The sequence below is a fragment of the Phytophthora ramorum genome (assembly GCF_020800215.1).
Source record: "Phytophthora ramorum isolate Pr-102 chromosome Unknown Phyram_PR-102_s0022, whole genome shotgun sequence".
NCBI lineage: Eukaryota > Oomycota > Peronosporomycetes > Peronosporales > Peronosporaceae > Phytophthora > Phytophthora ramorum.
Genome location: NW_027150668.1, coordinates 521,555 through 545,144, shown reverse-complemented (window position 1 = coordinate 545,144; position 23,590 = coordinate 521,555). Strand labels below are relative to the sequence as shown.

Genomic DNA, 23,590 nt, shown 5'->3' with positions numbered 1-23,590 from the left:
GACGAGAATATCACGCCAAGGTTCGGCGGTGCCGACGAGAACGATGGAAACGGACAAACGGTGATGACGAGCGGAATCCGCCGCCTCGCTTGAAGTCGGGGCTTCACTCCGCCACGCGGCCGGGTCACAGGCTCCGGATCGGGAACGACAGGTGGAGGCACGCCGGTGTCCGTGGACGGTTGGCGTTCTGTCCCCATGGCGATCGCTTCAACGGGCTGCCTACCACGAGCTTTTTCCCCTGATGCCGCGGGCGAACGCGCAAACAGCGCGGCACCGCCAAAGCCCGGGCTGTGCGCCTCCCCACCAAGCAGAAGTCGTCCTTGTTTCTGCCGCTGCACTTTCGATGGCGCGTGCCGATCATCGAAAGAGCACGAGCACGAGTCCATGCCGCAGAGATTGGTCCCCAACGAGTCTGTCTCACGTCGCTCGGCACGTCGAAGCCGGGATCCGCCTCGGCGATTTCTGTACGTTGCGCCGACTCGGGGCCCAACACACCGCTCACTTTTCGATTCGACCCGCGCCAGCCACGATGATCTCCACCCTCCGCTCCTTCGTCTTCCGGCGAAATCAAGCGCTCGCCGCCCGCGCTGCCATCTCGTACATCACATCCGAAAGACCGTCGACGGCGCTCAAGAAGCTCACCAACAAGCGGCCAGCGAGCTCCGCGGCGGCCGAAGCTGCGTTGGCGCACGACGATGTCGAAGCTGAAGATCTATCCGTGGTACGTCACGATGACGGTCTCACCTCTCTGTCGGATCGACTAACGTGGTCTAATCAATGCAGTCGCAGCCTGGCTTCGCGCTCATGCGAACGCCCATCACTAACAAGGGCCAAGCCTTCTCCGAGGAAGAGCGCACGGCGTTCAAACTTCGGGGACTTCTGCCTGTGGCCATCACCTCCATCGAGCTCGAGACGGAGCGCGCCATGATGCAGCTGCGTCGCAAGACGTCGCCCATCGAGAAGTACATCTTCCTACAAAACATGCAGGACACCAACGAGGACGTGTACTACCGCATGCTCATCGAGCACACGCCCGAGCTCATGCCCATTGTGTACACGCCCACGGTCGGCCAAGCCTGCCAGGAGTTCAGCCACATCTACCGCCAGACCCCGCGCGGCTTGTACATTTCCATCAACGACATCGGCCACGTCGCCGAGATCCTCGACAACTGGCCGGAGAAGGACATCCGCGCCATTTGCTTCACGGACGGCGAGCGCATTCTTGGCCTCGGTGACCAGGGCGCCAACGGTATGGGCATTCCTGTCGGTAAGCTGTCGCTGTACACGGCCTGCGCCGGTGTTCCGCCCCAGATGTGCCTCCCCGTCGTGCTGGACTGCGGCACCAACAACGAGGAGTACCTGGCCGACCCGTTCTACATCGGACTGCGCCAGAAGCGCGTCCGTGGAGAAAAGTTCGAGCAACTCGTGGACGAGTTCATGAACGCCGCCAAGGCCAAGTACGGCGACAAGGTGCTGCTGCAGTTCGAGGACTTCGGCAACTCGACCGCCTTCCAACTGCTACGCAAGTACCAGAACACGCACTGCACGTTCAACGACGACATCCAGGGCACGGCCTCAGTTGTGCTTGCCGGTCTGCTGGCGGCCGTCCCGCTCTCGGGCAAGCCCATCTCTGAGCAGAAGTTCGTTTTCCTGGGTGCTGGTACTGCCGGCACGGGCATCGCCGACCTTATTGCGATGGCTATCTCGCGCGAGACTGGCAAGACGGTCGAGGAATCCCGCAAGCAGATTTGGCTCGTAGACTCGCGCGGTCTGGTTGTGGAGTCCCGTAAGGACTCACTGCAGTCGCATAAGCTTCCGTACGCGCATGATGCCCCTGCAAGCCCGAATCTTGTGGAGACTCTCGACCGTATCAAGCCCACGGCCCTCATCGGTGTGTGCACCATCGCCAAGGCCTTCAACGAGGAGGTCTGCCAGAAGATGTGCGAGATCAACGAGCGCCCGATCATCTTCGCCCTGAGCAACCCCACGTCCAAGGCCGAGTGCACGGCCGAGGAGGCTTACACGTTCACGGACGGCAAGTGCATCTTCGCCAGTGGCAGCCCGTTCGACCCTTTGGAGATCAATGGCAAGCTCTGCGTTCCTGGCCAGGGCAACAACTCGTACATCTTCCCCGGTGTTGGCCTGGGTGTAGTCGCCGCTGGCCTGGCCCACGTGAACGATGACATCATGATTATCGCTGCCAAGACGCTCGCGAGCCTGACCACCCCCGCCGACCTGGAGACTGGCTGCGTCTACCCGCCACTGTCTAACATCCGGGAAGTATCGCTCAAGATTGCTGAGGCTGTGGCTGAGTACGGCTATGAGCAGGGCTTTGCCACCGTCCCTAAGCCGGAGGACCTGACCCAGTACCTTCGCGACTTCATGTACAACCCGTGAGCACTTTGCCAAGGGAGCGGAAGTACTGCACGTAAAGTCAAGTTGAAGCTGCTGCTAAAAGTGCAGCGTGTATTGTATCCTAAAAAAATGCACTCGTACAACACTTGGTATAATATCAACTTGCTCCCTTTTCGCTTTCGCTCTTGCTAGGGGATCTCCACGTAGCTGCGATTTATGTTATCGTGTTGTAATAAGCATATTTGCAAACTGATTTACCCTCGAACTTTACTCGGCAGTCATTGCTACCCCAGTAAACTCTGGTGCACCGCCTGCATCCGAGATCCGCACCTGAATGTCCAGGAAATAGGAAGGTACCTGACAGAACTCTGCAAAGCGAGCAACGATTGCTTTCACGTCTTCAAGCCCGGCATTTTGACGTAACCGAGCCATCGCAGTTCGAACGGAGACATAATAGGTTTCTTCCGAAAGTCCTTTGACGGCACTCAATTGCACTTCTTCGCTTCTTCCGCTGGATCCCAGCACTATTAGTGGTGGCACTGTCGTCGAGTGCCCAGGTTTGTCATTGAGGTTAGTGTGGGCTTCTGCGTCCTCGCCTTGACTCGCTGTCATGTATCGCAGCTTTCGTGCTCGTAATTCTTCTTGCGCATTCTGAGCCGCTGCTAGCAAGAACACCATAGCATTACGTCGAGATACGATGTGTGCTCTAGCTCGTGTCGCAATGTCTCGTAGAGATTTCATACAGTGCTGCTGCCTCCTAGCGAGGACTCGAGCCTTTTCTGCCGTAAAGATCCATTCCTCACGCGCTCGATCCTTCCTACCGCGTGTGCGGGGCGTGACAATGTCCTCCTCGGTGTTAAGTACATCTGAAGCGCTGCAAGTTCCTGCGCTACTTTCCAGCGTGAATTGCTTATGGGAATCAGGTGTTCCAGTAGCTTCACGTCCACAAGAGCTAAGCCCCCCAGACGAAGAAGAGGTTCTGAGCAGTTCTACAGCAGCTCGGTCAGTTCCTATGCACACCCACTCGGAGACGCTGTGATGCGAAAAATGTGCCAAATCGTGTCGAATAAGGTCACCGATCAGTTGTTTTACCCGTACGACTTCGCCTGAGCTCAGAAGTGTTGCTTCGACTTGATGCTGCTCACTGTACGCCTCCACGAATCCACTATACCTCAAAAAGACTTGGTTCTCGCTCGATATCCAGTCGGCTGGGGAAATGTTGAGAGTCACTTGGGCATCATCGTCTAAATCCATAACGCCGGTGACAATATGAAGAAAGTTGATGAAACTCTCCCTGTGGACCAAACCGTGCTGTTGAGGGTCTAGTTGTTGCAGCACTTCCAGCATGTTAATACGAGCCTCATGGCAACGCCTTGCCAGTAGCTCCAGCAGACTCAGTGGCGAAAAATGATCGTCTGTCAGTGTGGCAATAGTAGCTGTCTTGTGAGGAAGCACTATTTCAGTTGGGGTGGTAACAACACAGGGTTCTTCCCCATCATCCTTTTCAGTCGGACGAATTCTTGACGTGGCTCGCTCCTGTCTTGTTGCGGGGGCTTTCGTTCGATGTGGAGCTGGAGGTTGCACTACCGGTGTGGATGGAGCAACAGGTTCTCGGGGAGTCATATATCTTGGAGATACAAATTTTGATGGAGAGCGACGTTCTTTAGCAGCGGCAATCACAGCCTTTCTCACCTCTTCTCCTTGCTTGTGAGCCTCGATCAATTTCTCGAGATTGCTCAAGCCATCAGCAGCTAGAGGGTATTCGTTCAGAATCGATTCAAAACGCATTCGTGCTTCATCAAACGCACCAACCAAGGTGAGCACGCATCCAAGCTTGTAATTTGCGTAGAGATCGTTGGGGTTTAGCTCCAGCGCGAGGCTAAACTCGTCTATACTCGACTGGAGGTCTTCGGCTGCTTCATAGGCGCAAGCAAGATTGATTCGTAACCTGAAGCTCACCTCGTCATTTGTCTCGGACGACAATGCCAGCAAATACAACTCGATAGCACGCTGCAGTTCTCCTTTCGAGTGTAAGCGTACGGCAGCCTTCGTGACCATTTTCAGCTTCTGGGTTGGTTCTAGATTAGCGTGGTTTTGCGGAAGTGAGCGCCACCACCACTCGAATCCGCTCACAGAGTTGATACATTCCGGATTCCACGAGTATTTCTCGGAGACGATACCCCGAGGTTTGCTGGGACTGTTGGCGCTTGGGCTTTGCGGGGGTGACCCGAAAAGTGGGTCCAGAGTTCGGCTGGTTTCGATGCCAATACTTCGCTCAATTCGAGATTGCGGAGCGTTGGGTGTGTTGCAGCGGTACTGCCGCTGCCCTTCAACAGCAGCAAGCTTTGGCATGCTAAAAACCTTTGAACGCCGACTCTGCTCAACTGGAGAAGTCGGTGGACGTGTCAATGGAAGCCTCATAGTTGAGCAGTAAGGAGAAGGTGCTTCCTGGTACAGCGTGGATATCGTCGTTGTTGGTGAAAAGAGTGGACGATGCGGGCTTCGCATTCGGTGATTCCTTGTCAACAGCGGAAGTGCCGAGCTATCAGTGCCCCGCAACGGCGACGTGGCAATTCGTAGAGGACTGGTTTCTCCTGCAAGACCCGCATACAGTTGCCGGTTTCCTTCATACGATTGATCCAGAACGACCGGCGGCGGGATTGGCATTTCCTCCGAAAAGCACTCCAGCAATCTCGTGGCAAGCTCACATAGCGTCGAATTGTGTTGGTGGCGCTTCTGTAGAGAAAACACAAACATATTGGGCTGCCAAAATTGCCCTTGAGCAGCAAGTTTGCATGCATTCACCACCGCGGAGCTGTTCTCTTCAGCGAGCAGCACCAGGAGACGTAAACACGGGATCTACAGACGAACAACAAACAGGTATCGCGACTTGTCAGTGGTAAGTAAGTATGCACCTCGACAGACGGTGTAGCATCATACACGCTTCTGAGTCTCCGTGAACCCTGTCAGGAACCGAAAAATGCAACTGGCAAAGCCTGCCAAAAAGCGCGTCAGCCACGCGTGTAGCGGCACAAAGCAGGGAGAGACTCGTACCTGACCGAAGTGCGTGGGTGCGGATCGACGCACACTGCAGCAGCTCCCAGGCTTCAGCTAGCAGATCCTCCTACCGAAACACAACAATGAGTAACAGGATCTTTAATGTTTTTGACCCTCTGACTGACCCGTACCAGGTTGTTGTGTGGGCATCGGTCGACGGACGCGGCGAACATGAGCGCGGCCATGGGGTCCACAACGCACGTGGAGAAGGGCGACTCGGAGTGGGGCAGTGGGGCCGAGCGTAGCCTCTCCACGATCGTCTCTCGGTGCTTTTTGACGAGGTCCTTGGCCTGTGGAGACGCGGCCGACGTGGTCATGCGGCTCTTCTGGAAGAAGGCGTTCATCCAGAGACTGTTGCGCTCCAGCAGCGCCAGCTCCACGCTGAAGCTCGGGTGCAGCCGCGCGTAGCGGCCCAGCCAGCGGTGGTTTACGGCAACCAGCGCCTCGAACGCGCCGTCCCCTTCGACCTCCGCGTCCGGCAACTCCAGTTGCAGCAGGGCGTCCATGTTTGGCGCTCCACCAACGTGAGAGTGAATGTGTCAACGGCCCACTTCAATGACGGCTGGCGTAGGTGAGCTAAAAATAAAGAGCGAGTAGGGTTATTAGCTGAATTACGGGTTTATGCATTTGCGGATAGATGAGACACCATATGCCACATTGAAGCGACTATATGTGGCGGAAGTCGCCACAAACTACACCTTGGTAAGACGCATTTGATCTATGACACATCAACATTAGCTGGCGAGCGTGTGATAAGAGCTATTTCCAGCTGCAATACCGTCAGGAAGGATGTTCGAGCCTCGATTCCGCACACACCAACTGACCTCGTGGAGCTCCCTTCACACAACAAAAATAAGAGCTACCCCGATTGTCTTTGTCAGAGTTCCGTGGCCTCGACTCAGCTACAACATATCAGCTATCAAGCCGACTCGCTACGGTCGATTCGATCGGCGCCGCACCGCCGCAGCACATGTACTAGTAATACATGCTGGTCGGGTGCGCTCAAAAGCGCGCATTGTGGCAAAGTGGCGGCGCTCACACACGCCTTTTGGTCATTTCTGTTTCCCTTGCGTTCTACCGCCATAGTGAATGCCAGTCATGCGCGCTGGAAAGACAGCACCTTTCGGGATTGTGGCGTCGTGAGCTATTTATAGCACGGCAGTCCACAGCCGGGAAGAAACGGGGAGGAGTTCGATTCAGTCCGTCAGTCAAGCAGGCGAGCGAGCGAGGAGGAAGCCCTCGACGCTGCCCGACAATCCCTCTCACCCGCACGCGATGGAGGGTTCCGCATCCTCCGTGTCCGCGGTGGAGCTTCCAGCGCAAGGGCGCGACCTGCTGCTCGGAGCTCTCTCGAGCGGCAGCAGCAACGGCCACAGCCACACCCACAATATGGACGACCTGCTCGTGGACTCGTCGGCGTCAACGCCCGCCGCCATCGCCCATGAGGTCCACTGGGAGGGCTATGTGCGCAAGAAAGGCGACTGGCTGCCGCGCTGGGAGGAGCGCTACCTCATCCTGGACGGGGCCACGCTCACGTACTACAACTCGAAGGAGGAGGCTCGCAGTGCGCGCAACCTGCGCGGCCGCATGATCATCAGCAAAGTGCGGCCCGAGAACTACGGCAAAGCCCACGGATTCCTCCTCGAGACGCAGGGCCACAAGCACTTCCACCTGTGCTGCGCCACGGAACTGGAGAAGGACATGTGGGTGGAGATGATGCAGGCCGCCATCGAGGAGGGCGTGCGCCACACGCAGAGCAGCATGTCTATGGAGGGTATGGAGGCGCTGCAGATGCAGTCATCGCCCACGCAGGTGGATCTCCGAGGCTTCTACTTGGCCTTCCGCCAGCTGCTCATCTCGCACTCATCGTCGCCCCAGTTCTTCCCCAAGCTATCGAGGGATGTGGTGCTCACGTCCAACTACGCACCCACAGTGCCCTTCTGGGGCGAGTATCACGGCTTGGATGGTGTGCTGCACTTCTTCTCCATCCTGTACGAGACGGTAGAGATCACGGCCTTCTTCGTGACGGACATCGCGCAGGCCAAGGAGGGGTGCACCGCCGTCGTAGCTGGGAGAGAGACTATGAAGAACCGAGACAACGGACGCAAGTTCACGCAGCAGTGGCAGCACACGATCGAGTTCGCGCCCGACGGCCGAGTCAAGAGTCTCACGATTTGTGCCGACCCGATCGCTGCTTCCGCGGTGTTTGGCTGCAGCGCCACGTCCAGTTTGTCCCTCCCTATGGCCGCCGTTGTGGGCAACACTGTTCACGACAACCCGGCAGGAAAACTTCATGTTGTGGTGTTCCGCGGCGAACAGATTTCGGACCAGGGCTTCATCGACGAAGAACAGGAAGGATCGGAAGGAGACGATGAAAAGCGACCGTCGAACCGGCGTGTGTTTTTGGGGCTGCGCTTGGTCACGGACGGGAAGACGAATGTGTATGCGCCTACGTCGTCCACAAACTGCGTGGCACGGACTCGCACCTGCGATCCAGATGAGGCGCGGGACCCCAAGTGGAACTCAAAGCATGAGATTCCGTTTGCTGGGTCGTCGCGAGGCAAGCCGTGTTTTATCCTCATTGAAGCGTGGGAAGTCAAGGACAACGACGGCACTGGCGAGGCCTCGGAGCGTGTTGTTGGTGTGGCCAAGGTCAACCTTGCGCCTTTCCTGGCTCTGGCCAGTACATCACGAACGGTCCGAGAGAGTGTTATCCACTCTGACATCGCTCGTGGTGCCGTGCCGCAGTGGTACACGCTGCTGTCTGCTAGCGAGACAAAGTTTACGTGCGGACGAGTGCAGCTCAGCATCAGTTTCGAAGCCTCAATGTCCTCGTTCACTGCGATGTCGCGGTCTAACCTTGCAAGTGCCAGAAATGGCATCGATGAAAATTCGCCCAGCCTCGACCCCAACGCTCCGACACCGCAGGTCCGCCCGTCGGGAGCAATGGTGCAGTCGATGAGCCATCGTGTGGCATTGGCTCGTGGTTGCTCGTTCCGCGATACTAAGCGGGATAACCACCAGTTCCGCGTTGGGAACACTAACTTCGACGTTCCGAAGCGCTACCAGATGATCAAGGCTGTCGGGCAAGGTGCATACGGCTGCGTGATTGCTGCTAGCGACACTGAGACGGGCCAAGCTCTTGCCATCAAGAATATCCCGAACGCTTTCAACGATCTCATTGATGCCAAGCGCATTCTTCGTGAAATCCGCCTCATGCGCCACCTGAATCACCCGAACTTGGTGAATCTGCTGGACTTGCTTCGCCCACCAACTCTGCAAGAGTTTAATGACGTGTACATTGTGACGGATCTCATGGAGACTGACCTTCATCGTGTCATTCACTCGAACCAATCGATCAGCGATGATCACGTGCAATACTTCTTGTATCAGATGCTGGTGGCTATCAACTACGTGCATTCCGCTGAAGTGTTGCACCGCGACTTAAAGCCGTCCAACATTCTGGTGAACTCGGACTGCGATTTGAAGCTGTGCGATTTTGGCCTTGCGCGTGGTATCCAGGGCATGGACTCGGGCCTAACTGAGTACGTCGTCACACGGTGGTACCGCGCTCCGGAGCTGCTGCTTTCGTCCAAATATGACAAGCAAATGGACGTGTGGGCCATTGGATGCATTCTTGCTGAGATGCTGGGACGGCGACCACTTTTCCCAGGACACGACTACTTGCACCAACTGAAGATTATTATGGACGTTGTGGGGTCGCCGTCAGAGGACTCGCTGGATTTCATTACCAATCCGAAGGCGAAGCGGTTCATTTTGCGTCAGCCCAAGAAGCCGAAGGTGCCGCTTTCGTCGGTGTACCCTCGCGCGACGCCACAGTGCCTGGATTTGCTAGAGAAGATGCTGGTGTTTGATCCGCGTAAGCGAATCACGATTCAAGAGGCTCTCGCACACCCATACCTGAGCCTGGTGCGTGACCGATCTGTGGAGAAGACTTGTCCTACGCCGTTCGACTTTGCATTTGAGAATACCGATCTGACGAAGCAAAAGCTGCAGGAGCTCATATTCGAGGATGTATGTGCGTTCCACCCGGACGCGCGCATTCCCGACCCGGTAGCACCGACTGCTTCTGCTGTCGTGAATAGTGCTCCGAGCCGATCTCATGGCCTGTCTAGAGCTGATTCCGCTTCGACATCAACTTTCAGTAGAATCAACGCACCAGTCTCGGCCCCTGCGTCAGCACCGTCTGCTACAGCTGCATCGGTGGCCGTACCCCCTGCGCCAGTTTCTCTTGTTGCCCCGGCCAGTCTGGCACCCTCAACACAGAAGGCTCCAGTTGTTGACGAGCCCATCCACGCTCAGCAGCCCCCAGTCCAAGCAAGACCCTCGCCGGTTGTATTGTTACCCCCGAGTGCAGTAGCGCGTCTTTCAGAGACAATTCCCAACGACTTGCCATCCCCAATGACTCCGGAAGCAAGAGCAGCTCCAATGACGGCGCCGGCGTCATTGCTTGTTGCAATGCCACCGATGCCAAGCGTATCGGTTGAACCGATGGAACAAGTGCCGACGTCAGCGCCTGTGCACGAACGAAGTGCCCAAGCGGAATTTGCTATCGAGATCATGCAGACGCCTGCACACACTGCGGAGGAACCAGCAGCTGAGGTATCTCTCGACGACATCGGAAGCACTCCCATTCACAATGTATCAGTAACAGAAGCCGCACCGGTCGATGAAAATGGTGCCACCGACCGTGACGCGCCAGACAGCACAAGCACCAGCAGTAGTGGCAGCGATGGTGAGCGTGAGATCGCAGATGCAGAGGAGTCGGAGAGAGAAATTGATCTGTCGAGTTCACCGAAGAAGCAATCGTTGCAGCAGCCCAAGTCTCTCCTTACGCCATCGTCCGTGGTGTGAGAGTCCAAGTCCAAGCAGGTGAAACCGCTGCCGTAGTCGAAGTAAGAGCGCTGCTCTTACTTTGCCATCCTTTCCACGCGTGGGATGGCGTTGGCCACTAGAGCATGAAGTACACGGAACCGCGCCAACTACGGGTTGTTTCACCACGCGCACCTCCGTACATGCACGACCTTGACCTTCGGGCTTGTGAGACGATGTGTTAAGAGCGCACGCTCGACGATGGCGATAAGAAGCCTTAGTGGAAGTCGGGAGAACTGAATAAACTGAACTGAATGCTTGCGAACGTAGTTTCAAGACGAACTTGCACATTGACATTTGCTGAAGTCCGTCGTATACAGATCTGATTAGTCCGTCAGTGGTTTACGATCGCAAGCTTCGTCGACTGTTGTCGCCAGCAGCACAAACTACAACTCGCCGTTTATCAATTCGATGTGGTCGAGACAAGGCGAGTCGTCTGCACTTCGGGCAAGGCTATACTAGCTCACTGAGCCCATGAGACAGCACAAAGTTGAGACTGCGCTAAGCGGTGCAATCCCGCAGACGGAGGCACGCTTCAAGCTCGTCGCTCTCTCAACATACCTGGTCACTCTGGTGGAGAAGGATGAAAAGAAGACCAACTCGCAGAAGACTGTCACGTCCCAGTTGTCCAATAGAACTCCCCACGTTGGCCGGTTCACTCGGACGTAAAACAAACTATAATGTTTGTACTGCGATCTATCTGTCCGCCGTACAAGACGCCCTAAAGGTTCTGGTGGTTCTTCACACGATCATAAATGCATTGATGGCTTAATGTGCTCAAGCGTCGACTCGTGGTTCCTGGCCGACTTTATGGATGCTGCCACAAGTCCCCATGGACCGCAAGGAGGATGCAACTGACCTAAAGCGACTGAAAGGATCAGAGCAAGGCTCTAGTTACAAGTATCCTGGAGATCTTTCGCGAAAATGCCCGCAGTTCTCCCGTTGCTGTGATTATTACGTGCTTGATCGATCGCACTGATGCTGTAGGTCACAGAGACGTATCATCGCAACGAACTACATGTTTATTTGACGAAACACAAGACGGCATTCGTTTATGAACTAGTGTTTCGCTTACTCATCGTTTTCGACCTAGTGCCCCACAGATTAACTGCGACTACAACGCCAACCTGCGCAGAGCCTTCGCAGTGCCAGCAGCATTCACACGGGGCACAAGATGCGCCTGTCGAATGATGTCAGCATACAAGTGAATAAGCTTGAGGCTCGTCGGGATCCGCTGCAGCCCTTGCATGAGCACGATTTCCTGTCGGATCTGAGCTTCTCGAGGTCGAAGGAGCACCGTGCAGACCTTCTGGTGGTAAACGTGTAGCACGTCGCTCTCCTGCAGTGTCACAGTCGCCAGTGCCGACGAATCCTCCCAAGATGCAACAAACACCGCTTCCCATCTGATACTCGGCGTCTCGGCTTTCTCCTTGTTGTCACTGTTGCTTCCAGTCCGTCGGGTCAACGGTGGCTTGTTCACGTAGCCGAAGTGCCTGGTCACCAGCGCCTCCCACAGCTCCGAGCACTGGGGGATTTCCTTCTGCAGACAGTGATTAACCAGACTGAGTTGTATAACACTCACCACGTCCAGATACTGACACACTCGATGCTCCAGCAGCTCCGACGGCAGCTCCAGCAACGATGACATTCTCGGCTGCAATTCTGACACTGGGAACGCATTCAGACACTCAATTGACCTGGCAGAGTCGACCAAGGAATAGGAAGTACCCACCCACCACATGACAAAAGCTAAAACCAAACGAGGCGGACGTCTATTCCGACCGCCGACTCTTGTCAGCCTGCTGTCAATAAGGCATCTAGGCGTGCGGGTTCCGCATGACGATGATGACCGAGTCTCCGCGCAGGAACATTTTGCTCACGAAACGGTCCTTGTTGACGGGCTTGGCCGCCTTCTTGCCCTTTCCGGACTTGGGCACCTCGGTCCACATCTCCTTGACGTTCTCCAGCACCATGTTGCAGTGGCGGTCGAAGGCCTTGACGCGGGCCAGCAGCTTGTGGTTGTTGCGCACGTTGATGAGCACCTGCGAGTTGTTCTTGACGCTGTGCATGAGCACCGACAGCGGGCCCTTTTGGAACTCCTCCTCGTCCTCCTGCACGCGCTTGAACTCGCCCTCTCCAGTGCTGCACAAGGCGGTTACAAGGCAAACATACACGGTTGCATAGATCAGTCAAGTGGCCATCAGGCCGGCACGACGGCCGCCTACAGCAGTGTTCTATACAGACAGCAGCAGCGACGCAAGACGGCGTACCTGGCCATGGTGTCCGTCCTATAGAATGTATTGAGCTCCCCGCTTTATGAATGGAGCTTTGAATTCGTACTTACAAGGAAATACGGACCTCGACGATAACGACATGATGGAGCTGCTGTGACAGCTGCCTCGAGATAGTGTCAACGAAAAAGATTGTGTTTGTATGGATGGTTCTACCGGAAGGACTACGCGGTGCTGCCTGCCTAACTTGCTGGGCTCCGTGCGCGTCTACTTCGAGCGCAAGGCCACGAGCAGCACCTGTCATATGCAAAATGCCTGTTTCTCTGCTGTCTCCGTCGCTCGACGGACCGCTTAGTCCAGGTCCATCTTCTCGGCCTCGTCCTTCTCGTCAGCAGGGGCGGTCTCAGCCTGAGCCGGCTCAGGCGTCTCCACCTTGGGGAGCGGCTTGGGCTTCGTCGTGATTGGCAGAGCCACGGCGCGCACGGCCACTATCTTGGCGCGGATGGAGGCCGAGGTGATCACCGGGGCGTCCGTCGGGCTCAGGTCCGCCTGCTTCGTCAGGCCGTCAAACAACCATGTCTCGCCGTCCACGCACGCCTGGCGGAGCTTGGTCTTCTCCTCCTCAGTCCAGTGCGAGTACGCGTCGTCGCCAGAGTTCACCATGCGCTTGTACTCCTCGAGCACGGCCGTCAGTTCAGCCTGGGCCACGCCACGCTCCGTGTTCTCCGTCAGACGGAACTCCACGGGCGAAGACAGCTTGCGCATGTCGTCCAGCTTCTGCTGGTACACCGACTTGGTGCTGTCGAAGCCCTCGTCCGTGTACAGCCAGTCCTCCGTATCGTTGAGCTTGGTCTCAAGGTTTCCCTTCTCCTCGCTTGTGATGAAACCAGCCAGCTTGTCCGAAATCTGGTTGCGCATCTCGTACACGAAGCTCTCCAGCTCGTTACGCTTGTTGAACGTTTCCTCGATCACGCGGTCCTGCTGGGCCATCTTCAGCTCCTGCTCCGAGGCCGTAGACACGTCAGCGGTCGACAAACCGCCAACCTGCGACTGCACCGTTAGCTCGATCTTGCGGAAACGCTTCTTCTTGGGCTCGACGGGCTTGTCCTCCTTCTTCTCCTCGCCCTCCTTCTTCTCCTCGCCCTCGGTCTCAGCGGGCTTCTCCTCTTCCTTAATCTCCTGCATCAGCTGCGACGACGCCACCGAGAACAAGCCGTTCATGTCCTGCTGCACGTTCACGCGGATCTTAGGCACCTCCGCGCCGGCCTCCTGGGCGGGCATGCCCGAGATCGTGTACTTGCCGACCTCCATCACGTAGTCAGGCGGCAGATAGGCCTTAGCAGACTCGTCGTACACGGCGTCGATCGAGAACGCCTTGTCACGACGGAAGGTGATGCGCTTAGTCTTCGGGTACTCGTCCTTGCGCTTGAAGATCACCAGCGAACTGTCCTCCGAGGCGGGCGCCTCCATGTTGACATCCTCGTCGTCGTCAGCGGCGTCCGTAGCCGTCGAGGCGCTGCCGTCCCACGACACACGCACAGGCAGGTGCACGCTGTCCGTGACGCTGAACTCCTTCACCTTGAACATGGGCGATAGGATAGCGCAGTTCAGGGCGCAACCGCGAGCCACCGACTCGTCGGCGTTCAGCGTCGAGCTCAGGCCGAAGTTCTGCTGCTCCTTGTCCAGGCCCAGCACCTCCGCGAGGTGGCGCTTGACGCTGGTGACGCGAGTGCCGCCGCCAACAATCTCGACGTTCGTGAGCTGGGACTTGTCAATGCCAGCGTCCTTGAGGGCTCGCTCAACGGGGTCGTCCAGGCGCTCCAGAAGCGGCGCAATGAGCGTCTCGAACTCCTCCAGCGTCACCTGCGCGTTGTAGTCGCGGTCGTCGGCCAGGCACTCGATGTTGAGGTGCGTGGCAGTCACGCCGTACGGGCTGAGGTTCTTCTTGGCCTTCTCGCAGGCCGAGAGCAGCTTAATGCGCGACTTGGGGTTCTCGAGCGGGTTCGTCTTGTATTTGTCGGCGAACTTGGTGGCCACGTCCTTGGCGATGACCATGTCGAAGTCGCGGCCGCCGAGGAAGCGGTCGAAGGCGGCCGACTTGACCGTGAGGCGGCCCTGCACGAAGGCCACGACGGACACCGTGTAGCTGGCGTGGCCCAGGTCGATGAACATGACGTGCTGGGGCTCCGTCTCGTGGAAGAGGTTGCGCGCCGACTTGTAGATGCCGAAGGCCAGCGCGATGGCCGTGTGCTCGTTGATGAGTCGCAGGCAGTTGAGGCCCGCGATCTTGGTGGCGTTGAGCAGGGCACGGCGCTGCACGTCCGTGTAGAAGCCGGGGCACGAGAGCACGCAGTAGGCGGGGTTCACGCCCTCGTTGGCGGCGGCCGCGATGTTCTGCATCTTGTTGAGGATCATGGCCACCACCTGCTCGCACGAAAAGGTCACGGGCTCGTCGTTGTAGTTGAGCACGACGCCCACGTCACCGCTGGCCAGCTCCACGCACTTGTACGCGAGCTGCGCGAGCTCCTGCTGCACCTCCGGGTGCTTGAACTTGCGGCCGATGAGGCGCTTGATGTCCGTGGCCGTGTTCTTGTAGTGCATGCGGGCCATGCTGATGGCCGCCTCGCCGATGAAGCGCTGCTTGCCCTGGACGCACACCATGTTGCTGCAGCGTACAGAGTTAGTCCAGACATGCATACACTGCTGCCAAACGACTAGCCGACACGTACGGGTTCTTTCTGTTGGAGTTCTCATTGAGGATGATGTCGATGCCGCCGCGCTTGGCCTGGCCGATGACGCAATCCACGTTGCCAAAGTCCACGCCGATCACCGACATGGTCAACTACAAAAAGGGGAGGAAGAGAGGAGGCTTGCTTCTGCCGGAGCCGACGAAACGAAAGTGGCTCGCGTTTGGGCTGGGGGGGGAGCCATACAACGACCAGGCGATTCGAGAGCGCACCTAGTCGGAGTCACTGTCAGTTCGCATACACTGTTACATGGCATGCTATTCTATTGACTTGTTGGTGCACAAATGACCTGTTATAACTAATATACTTATCATACGTAAACCTCAGGCGCCAGCCCGATCTTACCGATTGGCAGCCACTCAATCTCTCCGACGATGGAGGCTTCCCGTTTATTCGGCGGGGCGGGTCTAAGCATGCCCAGGTGCTGGGGCCGAAGAGCGTGTGCGTTGTGGACGGCTGCATGAGGCTCAAGGAGGTTGAGACTCTGCTGCAGCAGTCGCAAGCAGTGTGCTGCGAGGAGGTGGCTACGTGTCGAGAAGGTTCTCGAACGGAGTCTGCGGGTCGCCGTTACTGGTTCAGAGCCCCAATCGCGATGACGTCGCCTTTCGTGCACAAGACGGGGCGTCGATCTATTGCCGTCCAAAGAGCTTCTTGGCCCAGGCCTCTGTGGACACGTCTCGGTGGTGGAGCTGCTCGTCCAGCTGCTTGTTCTCGGCGTGCAGCTTCTCCACCACCGCCCTGAGCTGCTCTACACGCTGCTTGAGACGCTGCGTCTGCCGCTTGAGCGAGACCTCCGTGGTCTTCTGTAGCTCCAGACGCGTCCGCAGATTCTGAACTAGCGTCTGCAACAGGCGGGGGTTAGAACAGCAACAAGTGCGTCCCACCTCGCAATGGGGTGCCGTTACCTGGTGCTGGAGCTGCGTCTTGTCCATCCGAGCGCAAGCGTCTTTGGCTGTCTGCGTCTCCTGCTGCAGAGCCTTCTGCAGCGTCTCCACCTCTTTGTGAAGCTGCTTGCGCTCAGTTGCGTGGTGTTCGGCGCTCAGTGTTCCCTTGGCTGTGAGCTCCACCTCGGTGCACTGCTGCCGTTGCACTTGCTCGCGCAGGTCAACAACCTCGCTCTAGAGCACGAAAGCACTAGTCGTCAGTCCTTTTACTAACGTTACTTGACAGCAGAGCTTGCTCACCTGGAGTTTACAGGTGTTGACCTTCTCATCTGCCACTGTGCGCTGCGCGTGGGCCAGCTCCTTGTCCAGACTGGATATGTCGCCCTTGAGTTCTGCGTACGCTAACTTGCACCTCATGACCTCGTCGCGCGTTTCGATCGTTTTCTCTCGCTGCGACTCCAAGTCGCGCGCGTGGTGACGCACGCGGGTCTTCAAAGCGATTATGATGCGGCAGGCGTCTCCAAGGCGCTTCTTCCCGTCTTCAACTCGTTTCTCCACAACTTCTTTCGCTCTTCCAGCCGCCTCCAGTTTCTCGCTCCACCGCAGCTCCGACAGCTCGCGCTCCTTCGCTCCCGCTGCTGCTTCGCTCTTTTGCAGCGCGAGCTGTTCGATCCGTTGCAACAGGGCGGACTTGTCCTGCTCGCGCTGCTCCTTCACTGCAGTCTCCCTGGCCTCCCACTTTTGCTCGCACCGCTGTTCGAGTTCGCGCACCTCGGACTGATGCCGTCGTCCGATCTCCTCAAGCTGGCGCTGCTGCTCCTTCGCTGTCATAGCTAGAATCTGCTCGTGCTCCGCGAGGGACACACAGGAACCCACCACTTCTCGCAGTTGACGTTGCAGGCTCTGTACTTTCCGCTCGTGCTGCGCTTCCTGGCGCTCGATCTTCTGCTCGTACTGCTCGCGCGTCTCGTCACAGAGCTCTTGCGTCTTGCGCTTGAAGGCGTTCAGCAGGTCGTCGCTGTAGGATGCCGTGGTGTCCGTGGCTCGAGTATTGTTGTCTTGAACAGGGTCGTCGGCATCGTCGTCGAGCTTCCGAAACTCCCTAGTGCCATTTGCCAACGCCGTCGCCCGAGACTGCGACTGCTTCAGGGTAGAGGGGTATACTGCCGACGAAGGCGCGGGGGTATGCCGTACTGCTGTCGGCCGACTTCTGCGCTTCATCGCTGGACGGGGACAGATGAAGTGACGATGCCGGCGGTTGCACACTCAACGACCAACATTCCAAAAAAAGGCAACTTTGCTAGCAAACACTAACACGCGTTGTTCACATTTTGATTTGACTGCTACATGTACTACATTGAATGGTAGGAAACGTATCGCTGGTAGCGATTGGGAAAGCATTGTGGCTCTCTAGTTGACAGCAGCAGAGTATGACGACACAGTCATCTTGGCGTTCGAGCCTGTGAACGGTTCCGTGCCGGCCTCCAGGGTGGTCAGGTACTGGCTGGAAGGCAGCCCCTGATTCTTGACAAGGTAGCTCAGGAACTTCTGCAGGTCGGCCGAGAAATTGGTGATGGTCTTGGAGGCGACGAACGAGAAGACGGTCGTGCTGCCGTTCGGGCCCTTGTACAGCTTGAAGCTGTTACTGCCGATGGTGACCGTGGCGATGGCCTTGCCGGTGCTGGAGATGGGGCCGGCGCCACCGTAGGCTGCCAGCCAGATCATGATCTCGTACTCGTTGCTGCCGGTGGCGCTGGAGCTCGTGAACAGGTCGTACGACACGTCAGCGACGGCCGTGTCCGAGTACGAGTACGAGTATTTCATCTTGGTCGGGATGGTCGAAATGCTGCCGACCTTCTTCGGAGTGAAGATCAACGCGGCGTTCGAGTAAGACTTGACCTGGGTGGGGGCGCCGGCCCAGTTCCACGAGGTGTGCCAGGCGATGGTGGAGCCGCTGATCTTGTCAACGCCCGTGCACTGGCTGCCAGAGGTGGCCGAGTTCTTGTTCCACATGTTGTTGTAGATGATGTAGTTGGTGCTCTTGGCCCAGTCCCACTGGCCGCAGTACTCTCCGGCAGAAGCAACCGCGAAGGCAGCAGCAGCGATGACACCAGCGAAGAGGCCCTTCATGGTCGAAGACTTGAAATTGGACGGAGGTGGAGGAGTTCTTGAGCTTGGCGAAGCAAGTTGCAGAATGAATCGTCTAGCCATTGGTATGACTGCGAGCAGAACGGCGTCGTGAAAGCTCCCTCGCGGCCTGTCACGCACTTAGTTGTCCAGCCGCTTGAGTCGGTGTTGCAACAGAAACACACGTTTCCCCACAGAGTGTCCTTGCGTGCAGCGACGACGTCGTCGATTGCAGGATTCCAGGACGCACAGAAGGCAGGGTCAACGAGTTGACGGGCAGCATATGGTGGTGCGGCAATGGTGGCGGACGGCAGCATTTTCCATCTGCAGCGAGCAGAGCAAGCACGCTTCGCTACATCACGTCACCATCCGATCGAGATCCGATAACGTCGTTCGATGCAAGCTTGGATAGGCGCGACCGACTCAAGCTTTCGCAAGAAGATACTTGCAGTACTGTATCCCCGTGCGACGTTGTTGGGAAGGTAACCGGAGTGAAAAAGCTTCTCTACTCGCCGCTTTGCTGTCGTCCGAGGACGGCGTATACTTGAGCGTTCGTTGAGCTCCGTTCAAGCTTCCAGCCAGCAGGGTGGTGTCGTGGCTTTGGCAGGACGCGAACTTCGGGCTCGAGTGGAGATCTCGGCGTCGATTTTGCAATGTGTGACCCCTCTCAAAGGAGACGGACAACCAGGAACACCACCAGCAATGACGACATTTGAGGACACTCCGAGAAACCAAACTATTCCATGCGTACGAGTCGTGTCGATTGCTTGCGCGGTCGAACCGATGCCGGACAAGCGAGGCCATGTCTCTCATTGGCCGCGGAAAAATATGAAGCCCATACAAATCGGGTGTCTTCTACATGTACCAGTCCAATCTTCACTGCATCGTTGCCATCTCTGTGCAATTGTTTGTGTCGTCCTGAAGACAGCCGTCGAGCGCGTTTCCGCCAATCTCTATGCTGTTGACCATGTAATATGGTCCATGTTGCAGTGGAATTGCACGTCAAGATGTCATGGAGCAGGTTACACACGTTAGTTCCCTGCAACTTACAGGATGTGCCAAGCAGATGGCAGGACGGACCAAGTGATGCGGGTACTCTAAGCTTTGTTTGATTGAGCTGGGCGCGCTGAGCTGGGCTGCGGTGTTGCTGGCCGAGCTGGCAGCAGAGCAGAGCTAGGCAGAGCTAATTGAACGATGAGATCTCACGACAGACTAACCGATGCCGTGCTGTTGAGGTAGCGCTGAGAGGAGGCAACAGCGCCCTCAGCTCGGGCATCACTCTAACCAAGTGTACATCTTACCTGAGCCCTGCAATACATGCAGACAAGGAACGGCGGCGACGACCCCCACAACTTTTCTGTGCCCGACAAGCCAGGCTGCGTTCCAAACCCACGATCGATGCAACTCGCGCACGAAATGTTGCCTTCCGGTAACGCCGCTGGGTGAGGCCACCATAGGGCAGTGCTACGAGCATCTGAAAGCGTCAAGCGATCCGTCACGTCGAGCGATGAAAAGGATGCGCGTCTGCTGCGCCATGCTCGACTCATGAAACCAGCTGGGTGTAGACGTATGAGTCACCGTAAAGGACCTAGAGTATCAGGCCACCGTCGTGTCAATGGCCCATACCGCGGCCGTCACTGCAGCCCAGCGAGGATGCACCTGGTCTCATCGATGCAAGGCCTGCCTCCTTCGCGCTTGAACAGCTCATTCCGCCATTTCCCTTGAGCTCAACAAGTCTTCTAGTCGCGCCTTCGAACACCAAAACATGAGGGGTTTCCTCGCGGTCGTCATGGCCACCTTGCTATCCGTGTCCTCCGCCGACTTCTGCAGTCAATGGCGTCTGTCCAAGGCTGGCAACTACATCATCTACAACAACCTTTGGAACAAGAACTCGGCCACCTCTGGCAGCCAGTGCACGGGCGTCGACAAGGTAAGCGGCTCCACTGTCGCCTGGCACACCTCGTACAGTTGGGCGGGTGCTCCCACCGAGGTCAAGTCCTACTCGAACGCTGCGCTGGTCTTCTCCAAGAAGCAGATCAAGAGCATCAAGTCGATCCCGACCACCATCGAGTACTCGTACTCGTACTCCGGTACCCTCATCGCTGACGTGTCGTACGACCTGTTCACGAGCTCCAGCGCCACCGGCAGCAACGAGTACGAGATCATGATCTGGCTGGCAGCCTACGGTGGCGCCGGCCCCATCTCCAGCACCGGCAAGGCCATCGCCACGGTCACCATCGGCAGTAACAGCTTCAAGCTGTACAAGGGCCCGAACGGCAGCACGACCGTCTTCTCGTTCGTCGCCACCAAGACCATCACCAGTTTCTCGGCCGACCTGCTCAGCTTCTTCACCTACTTGGTCAACAGCCAGGGCTTCCCTTCCAGCCAGTACCTGACCACCCTGGAGGCCGGCACGGAACCGTTCACAGGCTCGAACGCCAAGATGACTGTGTCGTCATACTCTGCTGCTGTCAACTAGAGGCCGCACCCAGATCAAAGTGTAAATGGAATTGCTTAATGAATGGACAAATTGGATCAGTTCAACGACTACATTTGCCCAACCAAGCCTTATGGCGTCTATCCTGCGGCCTTCCTCGCGCTATGGCTTAAATGCTGAGAGTGCTGGTCGTGGCGCAACTACGACGCAGCAACTCAGCTACAAGCTCAGAGCGCGGCACAGTCACTTCGTCCTTCGACGCCATTTCCTTCACCTTCACGACGCCCTTGGCCAGCTCGTCCTCGCCGATCACGACCATGTACGGCGTGCCACGCTCCAGAGCGTAGTGCAGCTGCTTAATGAACTTGGGGTTTTCCGTCTGCATCACCTCAGCTGAGATGTTGGCGAGCCACAGCTGCTTGCACAGCTCCAGGCGCGGCATCATCAAGTCGCTACTGGTGGAGGCAACCAGAACCTGCGATGGAGGTGCAGCATTCGCTGAATCCTTCTCGGCGTGGGTCTGAAGGATACCGAAGATGCGCTCGATACCAAGACTGACACCCACGCACGGGATCTGCTGGTCTGTGGCGGAGAACATGCCCACGAGGTTGTCGTAGCGACCACCAGCGGCGATGGAGCCTACGTGGTGCTCCGGGCTCGTCAGCACGAACTCGTAAATAAGGCCCGTGTAGTAGTCCAGTCCGCGAGCGAGACTCAGGTCGAACGAAATGAAGTCCAGGACACCCATAGCTTCCAGGTAGTTGAAGAGCAGAGCCAAGTCGTTCATGGCGCGACCCGCGTTGGCATTGTCGCCGAACATGTCCTCCTTCACGAGCTGCGCGTGCAGCTCGCGTGGTGATCCCACCTTGCATACGAACGGCTCGATGCGGTCGGCCACTTCCTCGGGAATGTCCTTCTCCTCCACCATCTCGCGACGCACCTCACTCCACGGTTCCTTGTCGAGCTTGTCAATAGCACTGCACGTCGTGCGGAATTTGTCAGCAGGCACGCCACAGATAGCGAGGATGGCATCCAGCAAGAGTCGATGGCTGAGTTTTACCTTCACGGGGCCAAGCTCCGGGAATTGCTGCAGCACTTCAATGCCGATGGACAACACCTCGGCGTCTGGAAGCATGGGCGCGTACGTACCGGCGATATCAAAGTCGCACTGGTAGAACTCGCGGAAACGACCGCGCGCCATCTGCGGGTTGTCACGGCGGTACACACGTGCAATATGGTAGCGCTTAATGTTGCCGGGGCTGTGAAGGGCCATAAATCGAGCGAACGGCACTGTCAGGTCGTAACGCAGGGCCAGCAGCTCACCACCCTGGTCGGCAAGGTCGTAGATGAGCTTGCTGTCCTCACCGTATTTGCCGGTAAGCGTTTCCTTCAGCTCGAAGACGGGGGTCTCGATCTCGACACCAGCGTGGCGCTTGAACACCATGCGGATCTTATTGAAAATCTTCTCGCGGAGTGCCATTTGGTGCGGCAGGAAGTCCTGCGAACCCTTGGCGATCTTGGGCTTGCGACGAGCACCGCCGCTGCCGAGACGCACGAACAGCTCCTCCAAGAAGAGTGAGAAGCTGGAGGCACGCAGGTCAAACGCTGACTTCTCCACACCAGCCTGCCAGCCGTCTCCGAGGGCCAGAAAGTGCTGGCGCACCGCCTGACTACCCAGACCAATCTTCAGTTCATCCTTGGAGCTCTTCTTGGCGCTCTCCTTGTCCTTTTGCTTCTCGAGTTTCTTGCGACGCTTCTCCAGGATCTTGTTGCGCTGCGCCTCCGACATAGCGGCGAGCTTCTCGTCCTCCTTCGCAGCCGCGGCCGCAGCCTTGGCAGCCGCCTCCTGGGCCTTGGCGTTCTTCTCCGCCATGCGGGCCTTGAGCTGGGCCTCCTCATCCTCGAAGAATTGGAAGGACGGCACAAGCTCACGCGAGAGCGCCGCCGCCGTGGCCTCCACCAGCTTCACAGCGTCCGTGGTCTTGGGCGCGTCCGTCGCCTTGCTGTCAAGCACGTGGAGACGGTCGACGCTTCCCTGCAGCAGCACGTAGAGCGCCTCCTTCGTAGCCGACAGCGCCGTCTTGAGCGCCTGCGGGTGAATTCCCGCTCCCGCACGCTTGGCGGCGGCGCTGTCCCCGACGGCGCCGTTGATTTCGGCCTCCACGGCCTTGTAGGCCACTAGCACGGCGTCGCGCGCAGGACCGTGGTACTGCGGGATGCAGCGCACGGCCGCCACGTCAGTGGCCTCCTCCTTCTGGCTGTTGATGAACTTGGATCCGTCCAGCATGAGGCGCAGGTTCTGCGCGGACGTGACGATGCCGCGGTGCGGGCGGGTCGCGTCCACGAACTCGGCCTCGAACGCGGCCGCGTCGGCGCGCAGCGTCTCGCACGTGACGGCGGCCACGGCGTCGGCCACAGGTAGCAGCGCGCGGGCGCCGCCCACGGTCAGCGTCGTCTCAGCCAGGAGCTCGAGCGGCGCGCCGGCGATGGCTGCGTGCTCGACTGGCGAGAGAGTCACGGGGAGATCAATGGAGGACGCTAGGGCGGACGTTTGGTCCTGCTGGTTGAGCAGCGCCGCCACGTGGTGGGCGTTCTCGAGCGAGCGGAGACGCAGCAGACGGTGCAGCAGCACCACGAGGACGGCGCGGCGCACGGCCAACGAGGAGGCGGAGAGCTGCAGCGTAAAGGACGCAGCGGCGGAGGACGTCTCGGCCGCCGCGTCCACGACGACAGACGCGCCCAGCGCAGCCACAGAACACACGTCCACCACCGAGAGACGGCCGGCACCGATCGTCACGCGCGCAGACGCCATGGCCACTACAGAAATGAAGGAGCTTGGGGCGGATTTTCTAGTGGCCA

The 23,590-nt window shown here is 57.7% G+C and overlaps 10 protein-coding genes across 10 annotated transcripts; 3 read left to right on the top strand and 7 right to left on the bottom strand.

The window, feature by feature from the left end:
• Window positions 1-529: 529 nt before the first annotated feature.
• KRP23_14766 (NADP-dependent malic enzyme, chloroplastic) lies at window positions 530-2,397 on the top strand (the record flags this gene model as incomplete). Its single annotated transcript, XM_067885626.1, has 2 exons — window positions 530-721; window positions 784-2,397. The coding sequence occupies 2 exons, from the start codon at window positions 530-532 to the stop codon at window positions 2,395-2,397; spliced, it is 1,806 nt and encodes a 601-aa protein (XP_067737276.1).
• A 2,892-nt stretch (window positions 2,398-5,289) lies between these two features.
• KRP23_14765 (uncharacterized protein) lies at window positions 5,290-5,918 on the bottom strand (the record flags this gene model as incomplete). The annotated part of the gene is made up of 3 exons (XM_067885625.1): window positions 5,290-5,351; window positions 5,410-5,479; window positions 5,544-5,918. The coding sequence occupies 3 exons, from the start codon at window positions 5,916-5,918 to the stop codon at window positions 5,290-5,292; spliced, it is 507 nt and encodes a 168-aa protein (XP_067737275.1).
• Window positions 5,919-6,687: 769 nt separating this feature from the next.
• Window positions 6,688-10,287, top strand: KRP23_14764 (Extracellular signal-regulated kinase 1; the record flags this gene model as incomplete). The annotated part of the gene is made up of 1 exon (XM_067885624.1): window positions 6,688-10,287. The coding sequence occupies one exon, from the start codon at window positions 6,688-6,690 to the stop codon at window positions 10,285-10,287; it is 3,600 nt and encodes a 1,199-aa protein (XP_067737274.1).
• Window positions 10,288-11,419: 1,132 nt separating this feature from the next.
• Window positions 11,420-11,953, bottom strand: KRP23_14763 (uncharacterized protein; the record flags this gene model as incomplete). Its single annotated transcript, XM_067885623.1, has 1 exon — window positions 11,420-11,953. One exon carries the CDS (start codon window positions 11,951-11,953, stop codon window positions 11,420-11,422), a length of 534 nt encoding a protein of 177 aa, XP_067737273.1.
• Window positions 11,954-12,122: 169 nt separating this feature from the next.
• KRP23_14762 (putative small nuclear ribonucleoprotein Sm D2) lies at window positions 12,123-12,583 on the bottom strand (the record flags this gene model as incomplete). The annotated part of the gene is made up of 2 exons (XM_067885621.1): window positions 12,123-12,447; window positions 12,576-12,583. The coding sequence occupies 2 exons, from the start codon at window positions 12,581-12,583 to the stop codon at window positions 12,123-12,125; spliced, it is 333 nt and encodes a 110-aa protein (XP_067737272.1).
• Window positions 12,584-12,887: 304 nt separating this feature from the next.
• Window positions 12,888-15,372, bottom strand: KRP23_14761 (Heat shock 70 kDa protein 14; the record flags this gene model as incomplete). The annotated part of the gene is made up of 2 exons (XM_067885620.1): window positions 12,888-15,201; window positions 15,266-15,372. The coding sequence occupies 2 exons, from the start codon at window positions 15,370-15,372 to the stop codon at window positions 12,888-12,890; spliced, it is 2,421 nt and encodes an 806-aa protein (XP_067737271.1).
• A 540-nt stretch (window positions 15,373-15,912) lies between these two features.
• KRP23_14760 (uncharacterized protein) lies at window positions 15,913-17,388 on the bottom strand (the record flags this gene model as incomplete). The annotated part of the gene is made up of 3 exons (XM_067885619.1): window positions 15,913-16,125; window positions 16,189-16,401; window positions 16,468-17,388. The coding sequence occupies 3 exons, from the start codon at window positions 17,386-17,388 to the stop codon at window positions 15,913-15,915; spliced, it is 1,347 nt and encodes a 448-aa protein (XP_067737270.1).
• Window positions 17,389-17,577: 189 nt separating this feature from the next.
• On the bottom strand, window positions 17,578-18,297 carry KRP23_14759 (Xyloglucan-specific endo-beta-1,4-glucanase 1; the record flags this gene model as incomplete). Its single annotated transcript, XM_067885618.1, has 1 exon — window positions 17,578-18,297. The coding sequence occupies one exon, from the start codon at window positions 18,295-18,297 to the stop codon at window positions 17,578-17,580; it is 720 nt and encodes a 239-aa protein (XP_067737269.1).
• Window positions 18,298-20,059: 1,762 nt separating this feature from the next.
• KRP23_14758 (Inactive glycoside hydrolase XLP1) lies at window positions 20,060-20,773 on the top strand (the record flags this gene model as incomplete). The annotated part of the gene is made up of 1 exon (XM_067885617.1): window positions 20,060-20,773. The coding sequence occupies one exon, from the start codon at window positions 20,060-20,062 to the stop codon at window positions 20,771-20,773; it is 714 nt and encodes a 237-aa protein (XP_067737268.1).
• A 127-nt stretch (window positions 20,774-20,900) lies between these two features.
• Window positions 20,901-23,543, bottom strand: KRP23_14757 (Histidine--tRNA ligase; the record flags this gene model as incomplete). Its single annotated transcript, XM_067885616.1, has 1 exon — window positions 20,901-23,543. The coding sequence occupies one exon, from the start codon at window positions 23,541-23,543 to the stop codon at window positions 20,901-20,903; it is 2,643 nt and encodes an 880-aa protein (XP_067737267.1).
• Between the last annotated feature and the right edge of the window lie 47 nt (window positions 23,544-23,590).